At 54.1% G+C, this 16,341-nt stretch overlaps 1 protein-coding gene across 1 annotated transcript; it reads right to left on the reverse strand.

Moving 5' to 3' along the window:
- Positions 1-5,642: 5,642 nt before the first annotated feature.
- Positions 5,643-12,370, reverse strand: CCNDBP1 (cyclin D1 binding protein 1). The gene is made up of 10 exons (XM_060233501.1): positions 12,313-12,370; positions 12,116-12,202; positions 11,800-12,024; positions 11,615-11,708; positions 11,434-11,513; positions 11,263-11,339; positions 10,440-10,705; positions 10,095-10,155; positions 8,585-8,631; positions 5,643-5,909 (listed from the first exon to the last, which is right to left on the reverse strand). Exons 1-10 carry the CDS (start codon positions 12,368-12,370, stop codon positions 5,801-5,803), a joined length of 1,104 nt encoding a protein of 367 aa, XP_060089484.1. The 3' UTR covers positions 5,643-5,800.
- Positions 12,371-16,341: the final 3,971 nt, after the last annotated feature.

Genomic DNA, 16,341 nt, shown 5'->3' on the forward strand with positions numbered 1-16,341 from the left:
GGCCACTGGCCTGATCCAACATGGCTTCTCCTCTGTTCTTATGTGACAGAGAGTGTTGGACTGGATGGGCCATTGGCCTGATCCAACAGGGCTTCTCTTATGTGACACAGAGTGTTGGACTGGGTGGGCCACTGGCCTGATCCAACATGGCTTCTCTTATGTTCTTCTGTGACACAGTGTTGGACTGGAGGGGTCATTGGCCTGATCCAACATGGTTTCTCTTATGTTCTTATGTGACACGGAGTGTTGGACTGGATGGGCCAATGGCCTGATCCAACATGGCTTCTCTTATGTTCTTCTGTGACACAGTGTTGGACTGGAGGGGCCATTGGCCTGATCCAACAGGGCTTCTCTTATGTGACAGAGTGTTGGACTGGGTGGGCCACTGGCCTGATCCAACATGGCTTCTCTTATGTTCTTATGTGACACAGTGTTGGACTGGAAGGCCATTGGCCTGATCCAACATGGTTTCTCTTATGTTCTTATGTGACAGAGAGTGTTGGACTGGATAGGCCATTGGCCTGATCCAACAGGGCTTCTCTTATGTGACACAGAGTGTTGGACTGGGTGGGCCACTGGCCTGATCCAACATGGCTTCTCTTATGTTCTTCTGTGACACAGTGTTGGACTGGAGGGGTCATTGGCCTGATCCAACATGGTTTCTCTTATGTTCTTATGTGACACGGAGTGTTGGACTGGATGGGCCATTGGCCTGATCCAACATGGCTTCTCTTATGTTCTTCTGTGACACAGTGTTGGACTGGATGGGCCATTGGCCTGATCCAACATGGCTTCTCTTATGTTCTTATGTGACACAGTGTTGGACTGGAAGGCCATTGGCCTGATCCAACATGGTTTCTCTTATGTTCTTATGTGTCAGAGAGTGTTGGACTAGATGGGCCATTGGCCTGATCCAACAGGGCTTCTCTTATGTTCTTATGTGACACAGAGTGTTGGACTGGGTGGGCCACTGGCCTGATCCAACATGGCTTCTCTTATGTTCTTATGTGACAGAGAGTGTTGGACTGGATGGGCCATTGGCCTGATCCAACAGGGCTTCTCTTCTGTTCTTATGTGACACAGAGTGCTGGACTGGATGGGCCATTGGCCTGATCCAAAAAGGCTTCTCTTCTGTTCTTATATGACACAGAGTGCTGGACTGGATGGGCCATTGGCCTGATCCAACAGGGCTTCTCTTCTGTTCTTATGTGACACAGAGTGTTGGACTGAATGGGCCATTGGCCTGATCCAACAGGGCTTCTCTTCTGTTCTTATGTGACAGAGAGTGTTGGACTGGATGGGCCATTGACCTGATCCAACATGGCTTCTCTTCTGTTCTTATGTGACACAGAGTGTTGGACTGGAGGGGCCACTGGCCTGATCCAACATGGCTTCTCTTATGTTCTTATGTGACACAGAGTGTTGGACTGGAGGGGCCACTGGCCTGATCCAACATGGCTTCTCTTATGTTCTTATGTGACACAGTGTTGGACTGGAAGGCCATTGGCCTGATCCAACATGGTTTCTCTTATGTTCTTATGTGACAGAGAGTGTTGGACTGGATGGGCCATTGGCCTGATCCAACAGGGCTTCTCTTCTGTTCTTATGTGACACAGAGTGCTGGACTGGATGGGCCATTGGCCTGATCCAAAAAGGCTTCTCTTCTGTTCTTATATGACACAGAGTGCTGGACTGGATGGGCCATTGGCCTGATCCAACAGGGCTTCTCTTCTGTTCTTATGTGACAGAGAGTGTTGGACTGGAGGGGCCACTGGCCTGATCCAACATGGCTTCTCTTATGTTCTTATGTGACACAGAGTGTTGGACTGGAGGGGCCACTGGCCTGATCCAACATGGCTTCTCTTATGTTCTTATGTGACACAGTGTTGGACTGGAAGGCCATTGGCCTGATCCAACATGGTTTCTCTTATGTTCTTATGTGTCAGAGAGTGTTGGACTAGATGGGCCATTGGCCTGATCCAACAGGGCTTCTCTTATGTTCTTATGTGACACAGAGTGTTGGACTGGGTGGGCCACTGGCCTGATCCAACATGGCTTCTCTTATGTTCTTATGTGACAGAGAGTGTTGGACTGGATGGGCCATTGGCCTGATCCAACAGGGCTTCTCTTCTGTTCTTATGTGACACAGAGTGCTGGACTGGATGGGCCATTGGCCTGATCCAAAAAGGCTTCTCTTCTGTTCTTATATGACACAGAGTGCTGGACTGGATGGGCCATTGGCCTGATCCAACAGGGCTTCTCTTCTGTTCTTATGTGACACAGAGTGTTGGACTGAATGGGCCATTGGCCTGATCCAACAGGGCTTCTCTTCTGTTCTTATGTGACAGAGAGTGTTGGACTGGATGGGCCATTGACCTGATCCAACATGGCTTCTCTTCTGTTCTTATGTGACACAGAGTGTTGGACTGGAGGGGCCACTGGCCTGATCCAACATGGCTTCTCTTATGTTCTTATGTGACACAGAGTGTTGGACTGGAGGGGCCACTGGCCTGATCCAACATGGCTTCTCTTATGTTCTTATGTGACACAGTGTTGGACTGGAAGGCCATTGGCCTGATCCAACATGGTTTCTCTTATGTTCTTATGTGACAGAGAGTGTTGGACTGGATGGGCCATTGGCCTGATCCAACAGGGCTTCTCTTCTGTTCTTATGTGACACAGAGTGCTGGACTGGATGGGCCATTGGCCTGATCCAAAAAGGCTTCTCTTCTGTTCTTATATGACACAGAGTGCTGGACTGGATGGGCCATTGGCCTGATCCAACAGGGCTTCTCTTCTGTTCTTATGTGACACAGAGTGTTGGACTGAATGGGCCATTGGCCTGATCCAACAGGGCTTCTCTTCTGTTCTTATGTGACAGAGAGTGTTGGACTGGATGGGCCATTGACCTGATCCAACATGGCTTCTCTTCTGTTCTTATGTGACACAGAGTGTTGGACTGGAGGGGCCACTGGCCTGATCCAACATGGCTTCTCTTATGTTCTTATGTGACACAGAGTGTTGGACTGGAGGGGCCACTGGCCTGATCCAACATGGCTTCTCTTATGTTCTTATGTGACACAGTGTTGGACTGGAAGGCCATTGGCCTGATCCAACATGGTTTCTCTTATGTTCTTATGTGTCAGAGAGTGTTGGACTAGATGGGCCATTGGCCTGATCCAACAGGGCTTCTCTTATGTTCTTATGTGACACAGAGTGTTGGACTGGGTGGGCCACTGGCCTGATCCAACATGGCTTCTCTTATGTTCTTATGTGACAGAGAGTGTTGGACTGGATGGGCCATTGGCCTGATCCAACAGGGCTTCTCTTCTGTTCTTATGTGACACAGAGTGCTGGACTGGATGGGCCATTGGCCTGATCCAAAAAGGCTTCTCTTCTGTTCTTATATGACACAGAGTGCTGGACTGGATGGGCCATTGGCCTGATCCAACAGGGCTTCTCTTCTGTTCTTATGTGACACAGAGTGTTGGACTGGATGGGCCATTGGCCTGATCCAACAGGGCTTCTCTTCTGTTCTTATGTGACAGAGAGTGTTGGACTGGATGGGCCATTGACCTGATCCAACATGGCTTCTCTTCTGTTCTTATGTGACACAGAGTGTTGGACTGGAGGGGCCACTGGCCTGATCCAACATGGCTTCTCTTATGTTCTTACGTGACACAGAGTGTTGGACTGGAGGGGCCACTGGCCTGATCCAACATGGCTTCTCTTATGTTCTTATGTGACACAGAGTGTTGGACTGCAGGGGCCATTAGCCTGATCCAACATGGCTTCTCTTATGTTCTTATTTGACACAGAGTGTTGGACTGCAGGGGCCATTGGCCTGATCCAACAGGGCTTCTCTTATGTTCTTATGTGACACAGTGTTGGACTGGATTGGCCATTGGCCTGATCCAACAGGGCTTCTCTTATGTTCTTATGTGACACAGTGTTGGACTGGATTGGCCATTGCCCTGATCCAACAGGGCTTCTCTTATGTTCTAATGTGACACAGAGCATTGGACTGGATGGGCCACTGGCCTGATCCAACAGGGCTTCTCTTATGTTCTTTTGTGACACAGAGTGTTGGACTGGATGGGCAAATGGCCTGATCCAACATGGCTTCTGTTATGTTCTTATGTGACACAGAATGTTGGACTGGATGGGCAAATGGCCTGATCCAACATGGCTTCTCTTATGTCTGGGGCAAGTGATGCTCTGTATTCTTGGTGCTGTGGGGGGCACAGTGGGAGGACTTCTAGTGTCCTTGTCCCACTGATGAACCTCCTGATGGCACCTGGGGGGTTTTTTTGGCCTGTGTGACACAAAGTTTTGGATGAGCCATTGGCCTGATCCAACAGGGCTTCTCTTATGTTCTTATGGGTGACAGCACCCCCACACTTCCTCTTTCATAGTGGCCCCTGATGGCAAGCCCCCAGAGCTGCACCCCTCCCTGAGGGGCTCCTTTAATGTGTGTGGGGCTGCGGAAGCTTGAGCAACCACTCCCAAGGGAGAGGACACCCTCCCCCACCCCAAAGAATCTGGCTTGCCTCCTTGCCTGACACCGATCAACAGGAGACAAAAGCAGCGGCCCAGGAGGAGGGGGCAGCAGGCTGCCCAGCACCCAGAGGGGAGGCTGACACTTTGATGGGGGCATCGGGGCCACCAGCCAGCAGTGGCGGGGGAGGGGGGAAGGGAGGCAAGAGGAGCTGGCCCAGCCGGGGGGTTCTGGAGCTGAGCTGTGGGAACTTTGCTTTTAACCTCAGCACAAAACAGCAAGTGCAGACAACCTCCCGCCCAAGAAAAAAAGGGGGGCACTGTGGACCCACCCACCCCTCCAGGGGCAGCAGCAGGACTAGCTGGGGCCCCTTCCTGCAGCCCCTCCCTCAACTGTCCAGGCAAAACCCAGTCATAAGAGGGCGGGCATGAAAGCAACCCCTGGGAGAACAAGCCCCCGCCCCAATTCCTTTCTGGCTGAAGATGAAGTGAGTAAGCCCCCGTGCCCTTCAGGGCCACCCCCCAGCAGGGAGATGCAAGGCACCTACTCCAGCCCCCCCCCCCCCGCAGCAGCAGAGCTCTGCCCCCCATTCCGGAGGGGAAGGCCCTAGGAAGGCAGCCTCACCACCCATCTTCCTCCGCAGCAGCAGAGCTCTGCCCCCCATTCTGGAGGGGAAGGCTATAGGAAGGCAGCCTCACCCCTCATCTTCCTCCGCAGCAGCAGAGCTCTGCCCCCCATCCCGGAGAGGAAGGCCCTAGGAAGGCAGCCTCACCCCTCATCTTCCCGCGCAGCAGAAGAGCTCTGCCCTCCATCCCGGAGGAGAAGGCCCTAGGAAGGCAGCCTCACCGCCCATCTTCCCCCGCAGCAGCAGAGCTCTGCCCTCCATCCCGGAGGGGAAGGCCCTAGGAAAGCAGCCTCACCGCCCATCTTCCCCCGCAGCAGCAGAGCTCTGTCCCCCATCCCGGAGGGGAAGGCCCTAGGAAGGCAGCCTCACCGCCCATCTTCAAGGAAGGGGGAGCAGACCGATGCTCATTTCTTCTCCAGCACAGCAGACTCCGTGGCAGCTCAGGGTTCACAGTAGGAAGGGGTGGTTCCTGTGGGGAGGGTCTCTGCTCCAGCCTCACCCCCACAAGACAGCCCCACATGGCTCCAATGGTTCTTTATTGCTCAGGGTTCCTCCAATCACGCCGCAGAACGCCTCCTTCACACCTGACCTCCACCACCGGGAAAGTGTCTCCCTCACCTGCAGCCTCAGAAACTCCTCCTTCCCCTCCCCAGTGGGGCAGAGCCCCACATGCCACATCAAAGTCCCCCTTGAGTCAACTCCTTGATCTTGTCCATGTTGTGATCGACGGCTCCAGAGAGGAACTGCACCCAGCTCTCTTCAGAGGGAACACACACATGGCTGGCCCTGGGGGGGAGGGGAGAGAGGGCATTAGGGACACATGAGAGGGTGTGGGCACATGAAGGACTCAGTCAGAGCCACAAGACGACTCACCCGCACCCCCACGAGCTGTACCTACAGCTCCTGGCTCTATGGTGTCATCCCACTGCACCTCATCTCGTACATCAGAAGGGCTCTGCTGGGTCAGACCAGGAAGGGTCTATCTAGTCCGGCCTCTTGTCTCACATGACCCACCAGTTCCTCTGGAGGGCCAACAACAGGCCAGAGAGGCCGAGGCTTTCATAAGTACCTCAGAAGAGCTCTGCTGGATCAGACTAGTAAAGGTCCATCTAATCCAGCATCCAGTCTCACACAGTGGCCAGACAGTTCCTCTGGAGGGCCAACAACAGGGCAGGGAGGCTGAGGCCTTCCCCTGAGAAGAACATCAGAAGAGCTCTGCTGGATCAGACCAGTGAGGGTCCATCCAGTCCAGCCTCCTGTCTCACACAGTGGCCAGCCAGTTCCTCTGGAGGGCCAACAACAGGGCAGAGAGGCTGAGGCCTTCCCCTGAGAAGAACATCAGAAGAGCCCTGCTGGATCAGACCAGTGAGGGTCCATCTAGTCCAGCCTCCTGTCTCACACAGTGGCCAGCCAGTTCCTCTGGAGGGCCAACAACAGGGCAGAGAGGCTGAGGCCTTCCCCTGAGAAGAACATCAGAAGAGCTCTGCTGGATCAGACCAGTTAGGGTCCGTCTAGTCCAGCATCCTGTCTCACAGAGGCCAACCAGTTCCTCTGGAGGGCCAACAACAGGACAGAGAGGCCAAGGCCTTCTCTTGTGAAGAACATCAGAAGAGCCCTTCTGGATCAGACCAGTGAGGGTCTGTCTAGTCCAGCATCCTGTCTCACACAGGGGCCAGCCAGTTCCTCTGGAGGGCCAACAGCAGGGCAGAGAGGCCAAGGCCTTCCCCTGAGAAGAACATCAGAAGAGCCCTGCTGGGGCAGACCAGTGAGGGTCCATCTAGTCCAGCCTCCTGTCTCAAACGGAAGATGTGCGATTGTAGTCCTTTAATCCCATGAAAACATGTGACAGCAATGTCGACTTTCTCCTCCTATTTCAAAGATTATTTCCTCAAGAATGGGATTATTAAAGCTGTGAGGGCAATATACACAATCACAAGACATATCTACATATCCTAGAAGAATTAGAACAATAGAAACAGAAATATTTGTGAACAGTAGAAACAGAAGCACTTACAAACTTCAAAAGGTCAATAAAGACAAGGACTGAAATCACCCTCCTATTTGAGAGATTGATGGAGGCTGTTTTCAGGCATTGTCTATATTGACCTTTTCAAGTTTGGAAATTAATAACCTGAGAAAACAATCTTTGAAACAGGAGGCGGAAGTTGGCATTCCTGTTGCATGTTTTTATGAGATTAAAGGACGACAATCTCACTTTTTAGAAAACTTAAAATTTGCTAAAATAAATACATACAGGACTTCAATCTCACATCTTCTGTTTGACTTAAACTTTCACACATCGGAGTTTGAAGCTGCCAAGGGAAGCACAGTTTTCAACGGACTTTCCGATTTGTGTAACAGTGTACCTGCTATTGGGAATTTTCTAACAGTGGGGTCTGTAAATTCGGAACTTGTCATACTGCTTGGTGTTACAGACTGCGTTAAGACTGTAGTACATTTGCATGACCGTCTTTATATTTAGCAGTAATTACAGGCACAGAAACTGTTTTGTTGGTATTGACCTTGTGTGACTCCTCACTGGAAAGTAAAGTCGTCTTTAAGCAGCAGCTGGCAAGACTGGTCCAGGATGCTCTAGGCTGACTGAGCAGGGAGTGGGACTAGATGGCCTCTCTGGCCCCTTCCAACTCTATGATTGTTATTCTAATTCCCAAGAGACAGGAGAGGTGTTTCTTGTCCATCTCAACGTTCCTGAGGCAGAGTCGGCGCATGGAAGTAGGCTGGGTAGGTGGTCGCCAAAGGCACCTCCCCTGCTTGGGGCGCCCCCCCATGAGCTGGGCCAGGGCTCGCGTCCCACCCAGGAGGCGATCATCGGCTCCCCCGCCCCCCTGATCAGAAGGGGGCCATGACTTGCGTCCTGAGCAGCTTGCAAGGTGCCCAGGAGGGGATCATCGGCTCCCCCCTCCAATCAGGAAGCCAGAGGGGGGCAGGGGAATACTTGATGACATCACTTTTTGTGATGTCATTGTGCTGCGCGCCTGCATGGTTTCTTTATGGGGGGGGGGGGGCTGAGGTGAAGTCTGCCTTTAGTGGCCCTGCTCTGAGGTCTTGACTTAGGGACTCCATCTTGCCCACATGGCCAAGGACAATGGGGGGAAACCCCACGGCTGATGGATTTCCCAGTTCCGTAATGTCAAGGAATGCAACCCTGTCCAAGTTAAGCCCGGCTCAGGCTACATCCCGAGTGTCGGATGAGAGAGCTGCCTTTTCTGTGTACGCCCGCTCAGCCCGAGAGTGGGCAACAACGTCCCCAGATGAGATTCCAGCGACTCCGACGGGATCCTGGGGTCGTGGCAGAAAACTTGTTGAAAAATGCCCCAGACACCAAGTTAATCCTCTCTGACCCATCACAGCCGGATGCAGGGAGCCCCTCAGCTGCAGGCAAATCTGCCAACACTGCCCCTGTCCAAAGGCGTGGCCCTGAAGGAGCCCTGCAAACTCACCAGGTGACCTCCAGCATCTTCTTTAACACCGCAGCCAGCTTGGCAGCCTGCAGAAAATGGGACCGGTGATGAAAGGGAGGAAAAAAAGTACCAGGAAAAACTTTGTGAACAGTGGAATCAGCTCCCCCCTCCCACTGGCAGCCTTTAAGCAGCAGCTGGACGAACACTTGCTGGGAATGCTCTAAGAACAAGGAACATCAGAGAAGCCATGTTGGACCAGACCAATGGCCCATCCAGTGGCCAAAAAAAATGGGGCGCAATCAGGAGGTCCATCAGTGGAGACAGGACTCCAGAAGCCCTCCCACTGTGCCCCTCCCCAAGCACCAAGAATACAGAGCATCACTGCCCCAGACAGAGAGTTTCAATTATAAGCTGTGGCTAAGAGCCACTGATGGACCTCTGCTCCATATGCTTATCCAATCCCCTCTTGAAGCTGTCTATACTTGCAGCCACCACCACCTCCTGTGGCAGTGAATTTCATGTGTTAATCACCCTTTGGTTGAAGAAGGACTTCCTTTTGTCCGTTCTAACCCGATTGCTCAGCAATTTCATGGAGTGCTCATGAGTTCTTGTATTGTGAGAAAGGGAGAAAAGGACTTCTTCCTCTACCTTCTCTTTCCCAAGCATCATCTTGTAACCCCCTATCATGTCACCCTTTTCTTGCGACTACTGGGGCCTGACCCGTGAGCAGCGAGTCCACCTGAGTACCGACTAGCCAGAGCCTTCCATACCCTGCAGGATGGGGGAGGGGCCCCCCATGTGGTGGTGCCCACTTGGCACTGCGCTCCTGGCACTCCCCATGGCCTTTCAGGAAGCCGGGGGGGGGGGGGAGGGAGGGCAGGGCCAGGTGGGTTTTCGCCCAGTGGGATTTCCAATTGGTCCCGGGAGACCTCAGGGGCTGCGCAGATTTTTAAAAATGTCATTTTGGGAGCAGCTGCCCTAACAGCACCAAGGCCTTCATTGTGGGACCAAAAATAAACTCTGCCCATGGAAACAAAACTAAACAATATGTTCATTTGAAAAGTCTTCTTGTTAAGCACAGTCATTACCAAAAGTTATAAAAAGTTACTACATTCCCTGACATTTTGTGGTTGGCTTCCTTTCCCGCAGCAGGGGTTTCGCCCACCACTCTGTGTGTGCAAAATTTGTGAAGATCCCCTCCCTGACCTTTGATATGATGTGAAAGTGAATAAGGAAAAGACTGACAGCAGTTCAGGGTCCTGGTAAAAGGAAACCAGAACGAGCAGAAATGCTGTTACAAGACCCTGGAAACAGCTCAAAATGGGCTCCCCTTTCTAAGTCCTTACAGGCAGGTGGAGTCTTACATGAAATGCAGGCAGCTCACCCAAAGACTGAAGCACAAATGGAGAAAGGAAGTTTTTCTGGAAATGATTCTCAGGAAGCCCCTCCCACTTTAGAAGAAGGCCCAGGCTGCCCCGTCCCCACGTGAAGAGAGCAGAAGAGGGGAGCCCACCAGCTCCTGCCCTCCCCACGCCCAGCGGCTACTCACGTTCAGCCGGAGAGTCAGCTGATTCACAGGAGGGTATATGCTGAGCACCAACTCATCCACACTACAAAGGAAGAAAGAGAGATCACAGCAGGAAACAACAGGAGTCCTGGAAGAAGTTAATTTGGGGAAGGAAAAACACACCTTCAACCCCTCCCCCCACGCACAAAGACGGGGGGGGGGGAGGTATAAAAAGAGACATCCTCCCCCCCCCCCCGCCGCCAGGAAAGGAGAGGTGCACTGCAACCAACCACACCAAGCACCTGGTACCCCTCCTAGACCGGGGACCTCTGCTCAGGCCCTCTACGTCCAGGTGTCCCTCCTGGCTATTCTGAAGGGCTGCCTCACCTGGGGCTGACATCACCTGCGGCATCTGCGAGGTCATCCAGCTGAGCCACCTGCTCCGCCGTGTCCGCTTTGCCCAAGGCTTTCACGGCCCCCAGTATCTTCTTCAGGCACGCTTTGGCCGCCTTCACTAGCCCCACACAAGGGTCCAGCAGCCGCCGGTCAGCCTCTGACCAGCAGACCTCTCTGTTCCCCCGGGGGGCCACCTCTTCCTCCTCCTCCTCCTCTTCTGGGACATCCTGGTAGGGACCGCCACCTTCCACCAGAGCCTGCAGGGAGGGGGACACACAGAACTCCCACCAACAAACATTCATGTTTGGGCGGGGGGGGGGGTGGGTCTTTAGAGAGAGGGAAGCAGCCTCTGACTCTCTCTTGGGGGGCGAACCTCATGCACCTGCAGGAAAAGGAGCAGCGAGTGCAGGTGGGAGCAGCCCCCACAGGGCAGGCTGGGATGGGGGGGGTGGATCTGCCCTAAGCCCCTCTGCTGCCTAGGTGCCCCCAAAGGAAAGTCCCTTTTACAAGAGCTGCTAACTAGCCCTGGGCAGAGGAGGGAGGAGCCCAGCCGTGGACCAAGAGACTCAGTGGGGCACACAGCCAGCCAGGGGGCGGGGGTTTCTGCTAGGGCCCAGTCAAGGAAAGAGGCTTCTGCTGCTCCCAGAGCCCTGCATCCCCCCCCCACCCCCAATATCCCTGCCACACCCAGGCCCAAACCTTTCCCCTTCAAAACGCCAGCCCAACCCGCTACACAGCGCAGGGCCTTCCCGGCCCTTCCCCAGGCGCTCCTGCCTGCGAGGAAGGCAAGAAAGCGCCAGACTGCCCCCCCTACCTGCTCCATCTCCCGCAGGGCATCTCCCACGACGGCCAGGCAGGAGGCGAGGGCCGAGGCCACGGCCGCCGGCGGGTCTGGGGGGAGAGAGGGAGCCAGTGAGGGGGGGATCCGGGGAGGGGAGGGGAGGGGAGGGCACCCTCCCTCCCTCCCCTCCCCCGGGGGGCTCACCTCGCGGCAGGGCGGCTGCGCGCTCGCAGGCCTCCCACACGCCCCCCGTGGCTACCCGCCGCTGCTGCTCCGCCGACGGGCTGCTGCCGCCGCTGGAAAGGAAGAAGAAGAAGGAGTAGGAGGCGGCTGCCCCCCCCCCCCCCGTGCCCCCGCCGCGGCCAACCCCCCGCCCCCGCCTCACCTGGCCAGGAGCAGGTGGAGGGCGTCGGTCAGGCGCAGCAGCCCCTCGGCCACTTCCCCGACGGCGGCACCCACGGCTCGGCGCAGCGTCCTCCCTAAGGAGGAGAGGGCGGGTGAGGGGTGGGTGGGAGAGGGAAGGGGTGAGGGGCGCCCCCCCAGCCCGACGCGCCCGCCCCCCCTCCTCACCTCGGTCCTCGGGCAGGCCCTGATAGACGGCGGCCGCCGCCAGCACCGCCCTCTCCGCCTCCCCGCTCAGCAGCTCCAGGTCCTGCGAGAAGAAGGGAGAGGAGGGAAGGGGCCGCCCCCGGGAAGCCCCCGCCAGACCCTCCCTGCCTGCCCCCCCGCCCCGACTCACCTGCGGGCCCGAGGCGGCGGCCAGGCTGAGCTGCGTGGCTGCCCGGGAGGCCGCCGCTGGGGGGAGGGAAAGGGCAGCGTCAGAGGGGGGGGAGCAGGGACCCCCAGCCCAGCCCAGCCCGCCCCTCTCCTCGGGCCGCCGACCCACCCAGCGCCTCCGCCCACACGTCCGCCCGCTCCAAGCCGCCCTCGAGGCTCGCCTCTGCCGCCGCCGCCGGGGCCTGTCCGCCGCCGCCTGCAGGGAGGAGAGAGACAGAGAGCCGTGGGGTGGGGGGGGGGGGTCCCTCTCCCGGGCCCAGCGCCGCCCCCTCCCCACCCCACCCCTCCCCTCCCCTCCCCTGCTACCTGGCAGCCCGGCCAGCACCGCCCGCAGCGCCCCCCGCAGCCCCGCCGCCGCCTCCATCGCCCGCCAGCGCCGCCCCGGAGGAGGAGCCCGGGCAGGAAGGCTCGCCGGCTCCGCCTCCGCCTGCAGAAGGGCGGCTCAAAGGAAGAAGGGGGCGTGCCCTTGACTGGCCTCCCGGCCCCCGAGACGGCAGATCCCACTGGAGGCCGGAGAGCGCTGCCCGCCGTCCCAAAGCATAGGGGATTAGCGCCAAATGGGTCGAACGGTTGTGTCCAAAGCGTTTCATGCAACTGCTTTCACTGTTACCCTCTTGCGTTTGTGAGCCGCCCTGAGCTGCTCGGGCGGGGAGGGCGGGATAGAAATCAAATAAACTAAACTTGATGGAATGAATTTCCCATTAAGGCCTCTCGGCCCAGGCAGACTTCCCGGAGGCTTCCGGCCAGAAGACTTCTGCCGCTTCCGTGGGCGGCCATTGCACTCCCAGAACACGCCCCCTAACTGCAGGCCCAGGGGGGCAGGGAGTTGTCTGTCACTCCAGCCCCAGAGTAGTCCTTCGGGGCCTCCAGACTTTAACAGGAAGTCCGCTCTGCATTTTCTTTGGAACTTCTCTCTCCCCCCCACCCCCTTGCAAGTCAGTTGGCATTCCTGACTCCCATTATTTCCAATGAGCCTTCAAGCCTCTCCATTGTTTCCAGTGGGCATTCCTTTTAGTACAGCCCCCTGGCCGGCCCCACGCGGAGCCTGTCTTCTGCACTAGCTGGCCGGGGGGGGGGGCAGCCATATGCTCTGGGGCTCTGAGACTGGGGGGCTGCTGCAGCCTCACCCCACCCCTAATTTCTCTGCCCTGCCCAGGGCAGTTTGAGGCGGGCAGCACTTCAAGGCCGGTGAGGTCTCATCCTGGGTGCCTTGAACAGCTTGCCTTGGCAGGGGTGCCAGCATGAGGGGGGTGCTGCTTCCCTCCCCCCTTGTGGCACAGGAGGCGAGTGGCAGCCGCTCAGCTCTTCTGCCAGGCTTTTAATGCATCCAGCGGGCATCCTTTGAAAGTCATCGCTTTCCCCAGCATTTCACCATTGTGGTGTTCTGCTATGACCACCTATGTCTGTGAGGTTGTTTACTGTGCTGCCCCCATTTTGCAATGCCTGTTTTTATGGTATTGTTTTAACTCTGTTATTTTGTTGTTGTGAGCCATCCTGAGCCCACTAAAGAATTAATTAGATTACATGGAGTGGAGCCCACCCAGAAGTCCCAGGGTCCCTATACAGAGGCAGGCAAGGACAACCTGCCCCCCCCCCCCACATCTCTGACCTTAGGAGCCCCATGAGGAGGACACGCCTCCTCCACCATAAGGAATGCCAACAAATTCACAGCTCCCTGCAACACAACACCCTTCTTCTAAGACTCAACCCTTCTGTGTTGGTCTGTCTGGTGGCTCTTATTCTTCCTGAGGGCCAGTCCTTTCAGAGTTGGTCTGTGAGAGATCTTGACCTTCCTTGCACCACAGGTCCTCCTGTCAGGTCACTCTCGCTGATGCATGGGGCTCTTGTGGGTCTAATTCCCACTGCTGGTCACACCCTATGATGGGATTATCCCCTTCTCTCTAGGACACCATTTCCTGTGTTCTTGCCCCCCCATGGATGTGATCCAGGTGCCTCTTACGTCTATGCCCAGAAGACTGCTCTACCTGAAAGGATACAGGCACCATTTGCTCCCTCACCCTCCCAGGCATCCCAGTCTGTCCCCCCAACTCACCCCCCCCCCAGCGTGGGGTAGTGGGTAGTTAGGTTCTGCCTCCCCCTGGGAGTGACCAATGGGAGCTGATGGAATGCTGAGGAGCTGAAAGCCCAGTGAAGAGTGCAGCTGGGAGTTGAGGGAAAAGAGTAGGTCTCATTGAGTGAAACTGTGGAGAAGAGCTGCTTTGAGGTGACTGAAAAAAGTAACAAAGGATCTCAGTTTCAGGAATAGGATCACAGTTCAAAAGTTCAGTGGAAACAACACTTCCTTACTTTTTTAAGTGTTAGAGATCATAAGTTCTTGCTTGGTTTAACCCTGTGGACTGCGCGTCTTCGGGAAAGAAATACACAACTGAATATCTTGGTCTACGTATGTATTATAGGATATGAATAGCGGCAACATGCCAAGAGAACACTGTCTGAGCCCCCCACTCCAATAGCTCTGTGAGATCAAGGGCCTGCTGTTAAGGGGGCCTGGACCACCCAGGCTGCTGCTGTGCTCTCTCTCTCAGAAAGAGGATCTAAGGAGTGAAATGGACATGGCTGTTTATACATTTTAAAAGAAATGACAAGGAGACAAGCCTAACTCCTGACCTACTTGCAACCCACAACCTAAGAGAGGGGTGTGTGTTTGGGGGGGGGGCATAAAATCATAGACTTGGAAGGGACCTCTAGTCCAACCCCCTGCACAATGCAGGAAACTCACAAACACCTCCCCCTCAATTCACAGGATCTTCATTGCTGTCAGATGGCCATCCAGCCTCTTTGTAAATGTTCCAGGACCGACTGTTTGATGATTTGTTCTAAAACTTTTCCAGGTATAGATGTCAAGCTGACGGGTCGGTAGTTACCCGGATCGTCTTTTTCCCCCTTCTTGAAGATGGGGACAACATTTGCCTGCCTCCAATTCTCCAGCACCTCTCCTGTTCTCCAAGAATTCTCAAAAATAACAGCTGGAGGCTCAGAAATTACATCTGCAAGCTCTTTTAGAACCCTTAGATGCAGTTCCTCTGGCCCTGAGGACTTAGTTTCATCTAAAGAAACTAGGTGTTTATGTACTACCCCTATGCTGATCCTAGGTTGGAATTTCATACCCTCCTTATATGTTCTGTTTTTGCCATGTTGAGCACCGTTTTCCTCACAAGAGAAGACGGAGGAAAAGTAGGAATTGAGCAGTTCTGCCCTCTCTTCATTACCTGTTACAATTTCACTTTCTTGCCCTCTCAATGGGCCTGCCATGTCCTTGCTCTTTTTTGATGTTTTTACCATCTTTGGCCAGCCTAAGCTCATACAGAGCTTTAGCATTCCTAACTTTTTCTCTACAAGCATTAGTGATTTGTTTATATTCATAAATATATTGATATACACAGCAGGCACTCTGAGTCCAAAGGAGGCTCGCACATGGTCTCCTGGTAGGAGGGAACATGATTCTGCTTGGCAGAATTCTCCGTGAAGTGGAACTGCATTGGCCCTGCCCAATGTCTATTGCAGGCAACAAAAAATCCAAGTGCACAAGCAGCAGTGGGCCAAACATGACTTCGGCTGAACTTTCTAGTTGTGGGCATTATCACAAAAGAAATCCAGCTCAAATTAATTTCCCAGGGGGGTGATGAAACCCACTCTGAAGGGCCAAAGGTTAAGCGGTGCGTTCTGAGAAGTACTTCCTGGCTAGCAGAGGTCTAGCTAGACTACCAGGAGGAAGGCCCCCTTCCCATTCCGTGCCTGCCTCCTGCCCGCCCTGAGCCAAGAGGAATGCAATCCCATGACATTCTCCTTTGGTTCCTCCTAGAGATGTAAAATTTCCGGAAATTTTGAAGCTTGGAGAAAACCAGAAATTTTCTGAAAAATTGAAAAAAATTAGCACTTTTTTTTCCAGATTGAAAGTCATTCTGTTACTTTAGGAACATAAAATGTGACTATGGACAATTTTACTTGGCATGAAATTATCTCAACTATCATATTAAAAATATAGTGTATCCAAACAATTATTACAACCAGAATTTACTTTTTAAATAATATTCATTTGTAATTGTAAAAATGGAGCAACTATCTCCTGAATTGTTTCCTAATTTATGTGTAACAGACAAGAAAACCTCCACAAAACAATTTTTAGAAATCCAGAAGTAACAATTATTCATATTTCCTCTTCACAGAATAAAAATTAAAAACTCGTTCTCCTAAAAAGAATTGAAGAGCGGGGAAGTGTATAGAAGGGAGTGTAGGACTAAGTTTCAATGACTGGGCATGGCCTCATCTGATACCAGACATATTTTTTAGAAATGATTTGGAAAATATTTCAAC

The sequence above is a fragment of the Heteronotia binoei genome, chromosome 2 (genome assembly GCF_032191835.1).
Source record: "Heteronotia binoei isolate CCM8104 ecotype False Entrance Well chromosome 2, APGP_CSIRO_Hbin_v1, whole genome shotgun sequence".
NCBI lineage: Eukaryota > Metazoa > Chordata > Lepidosauria > Squamata > Gekkonidae > Heteronotia > Heteronotia binoei.

Coding starts and splice junctions, on each gene's coding strand:
- CCNDBP1 (XM_060233501.1), bottom strand. CDS start 12,370: ATGGAGGCGGCGGCGGGGCTGCGGGGGGCGCTGCGGGCGGTGCTGGCC. Junction 11,709..11,799: donor GGGCCTGCCCGAGGACCGAG/GTGAGGAGGGGG, acceptor TCTCCTCCTTAG/GGAGGACGCTGCGCCGAGCC. Junction 8,632..10,094: donor AGCTGACTCTCCGGCTGAAC/GTGAGTAGCCGC, acceptor CATTTTCTGCAG/GCTGCCAAGCTGGCTGCGGT.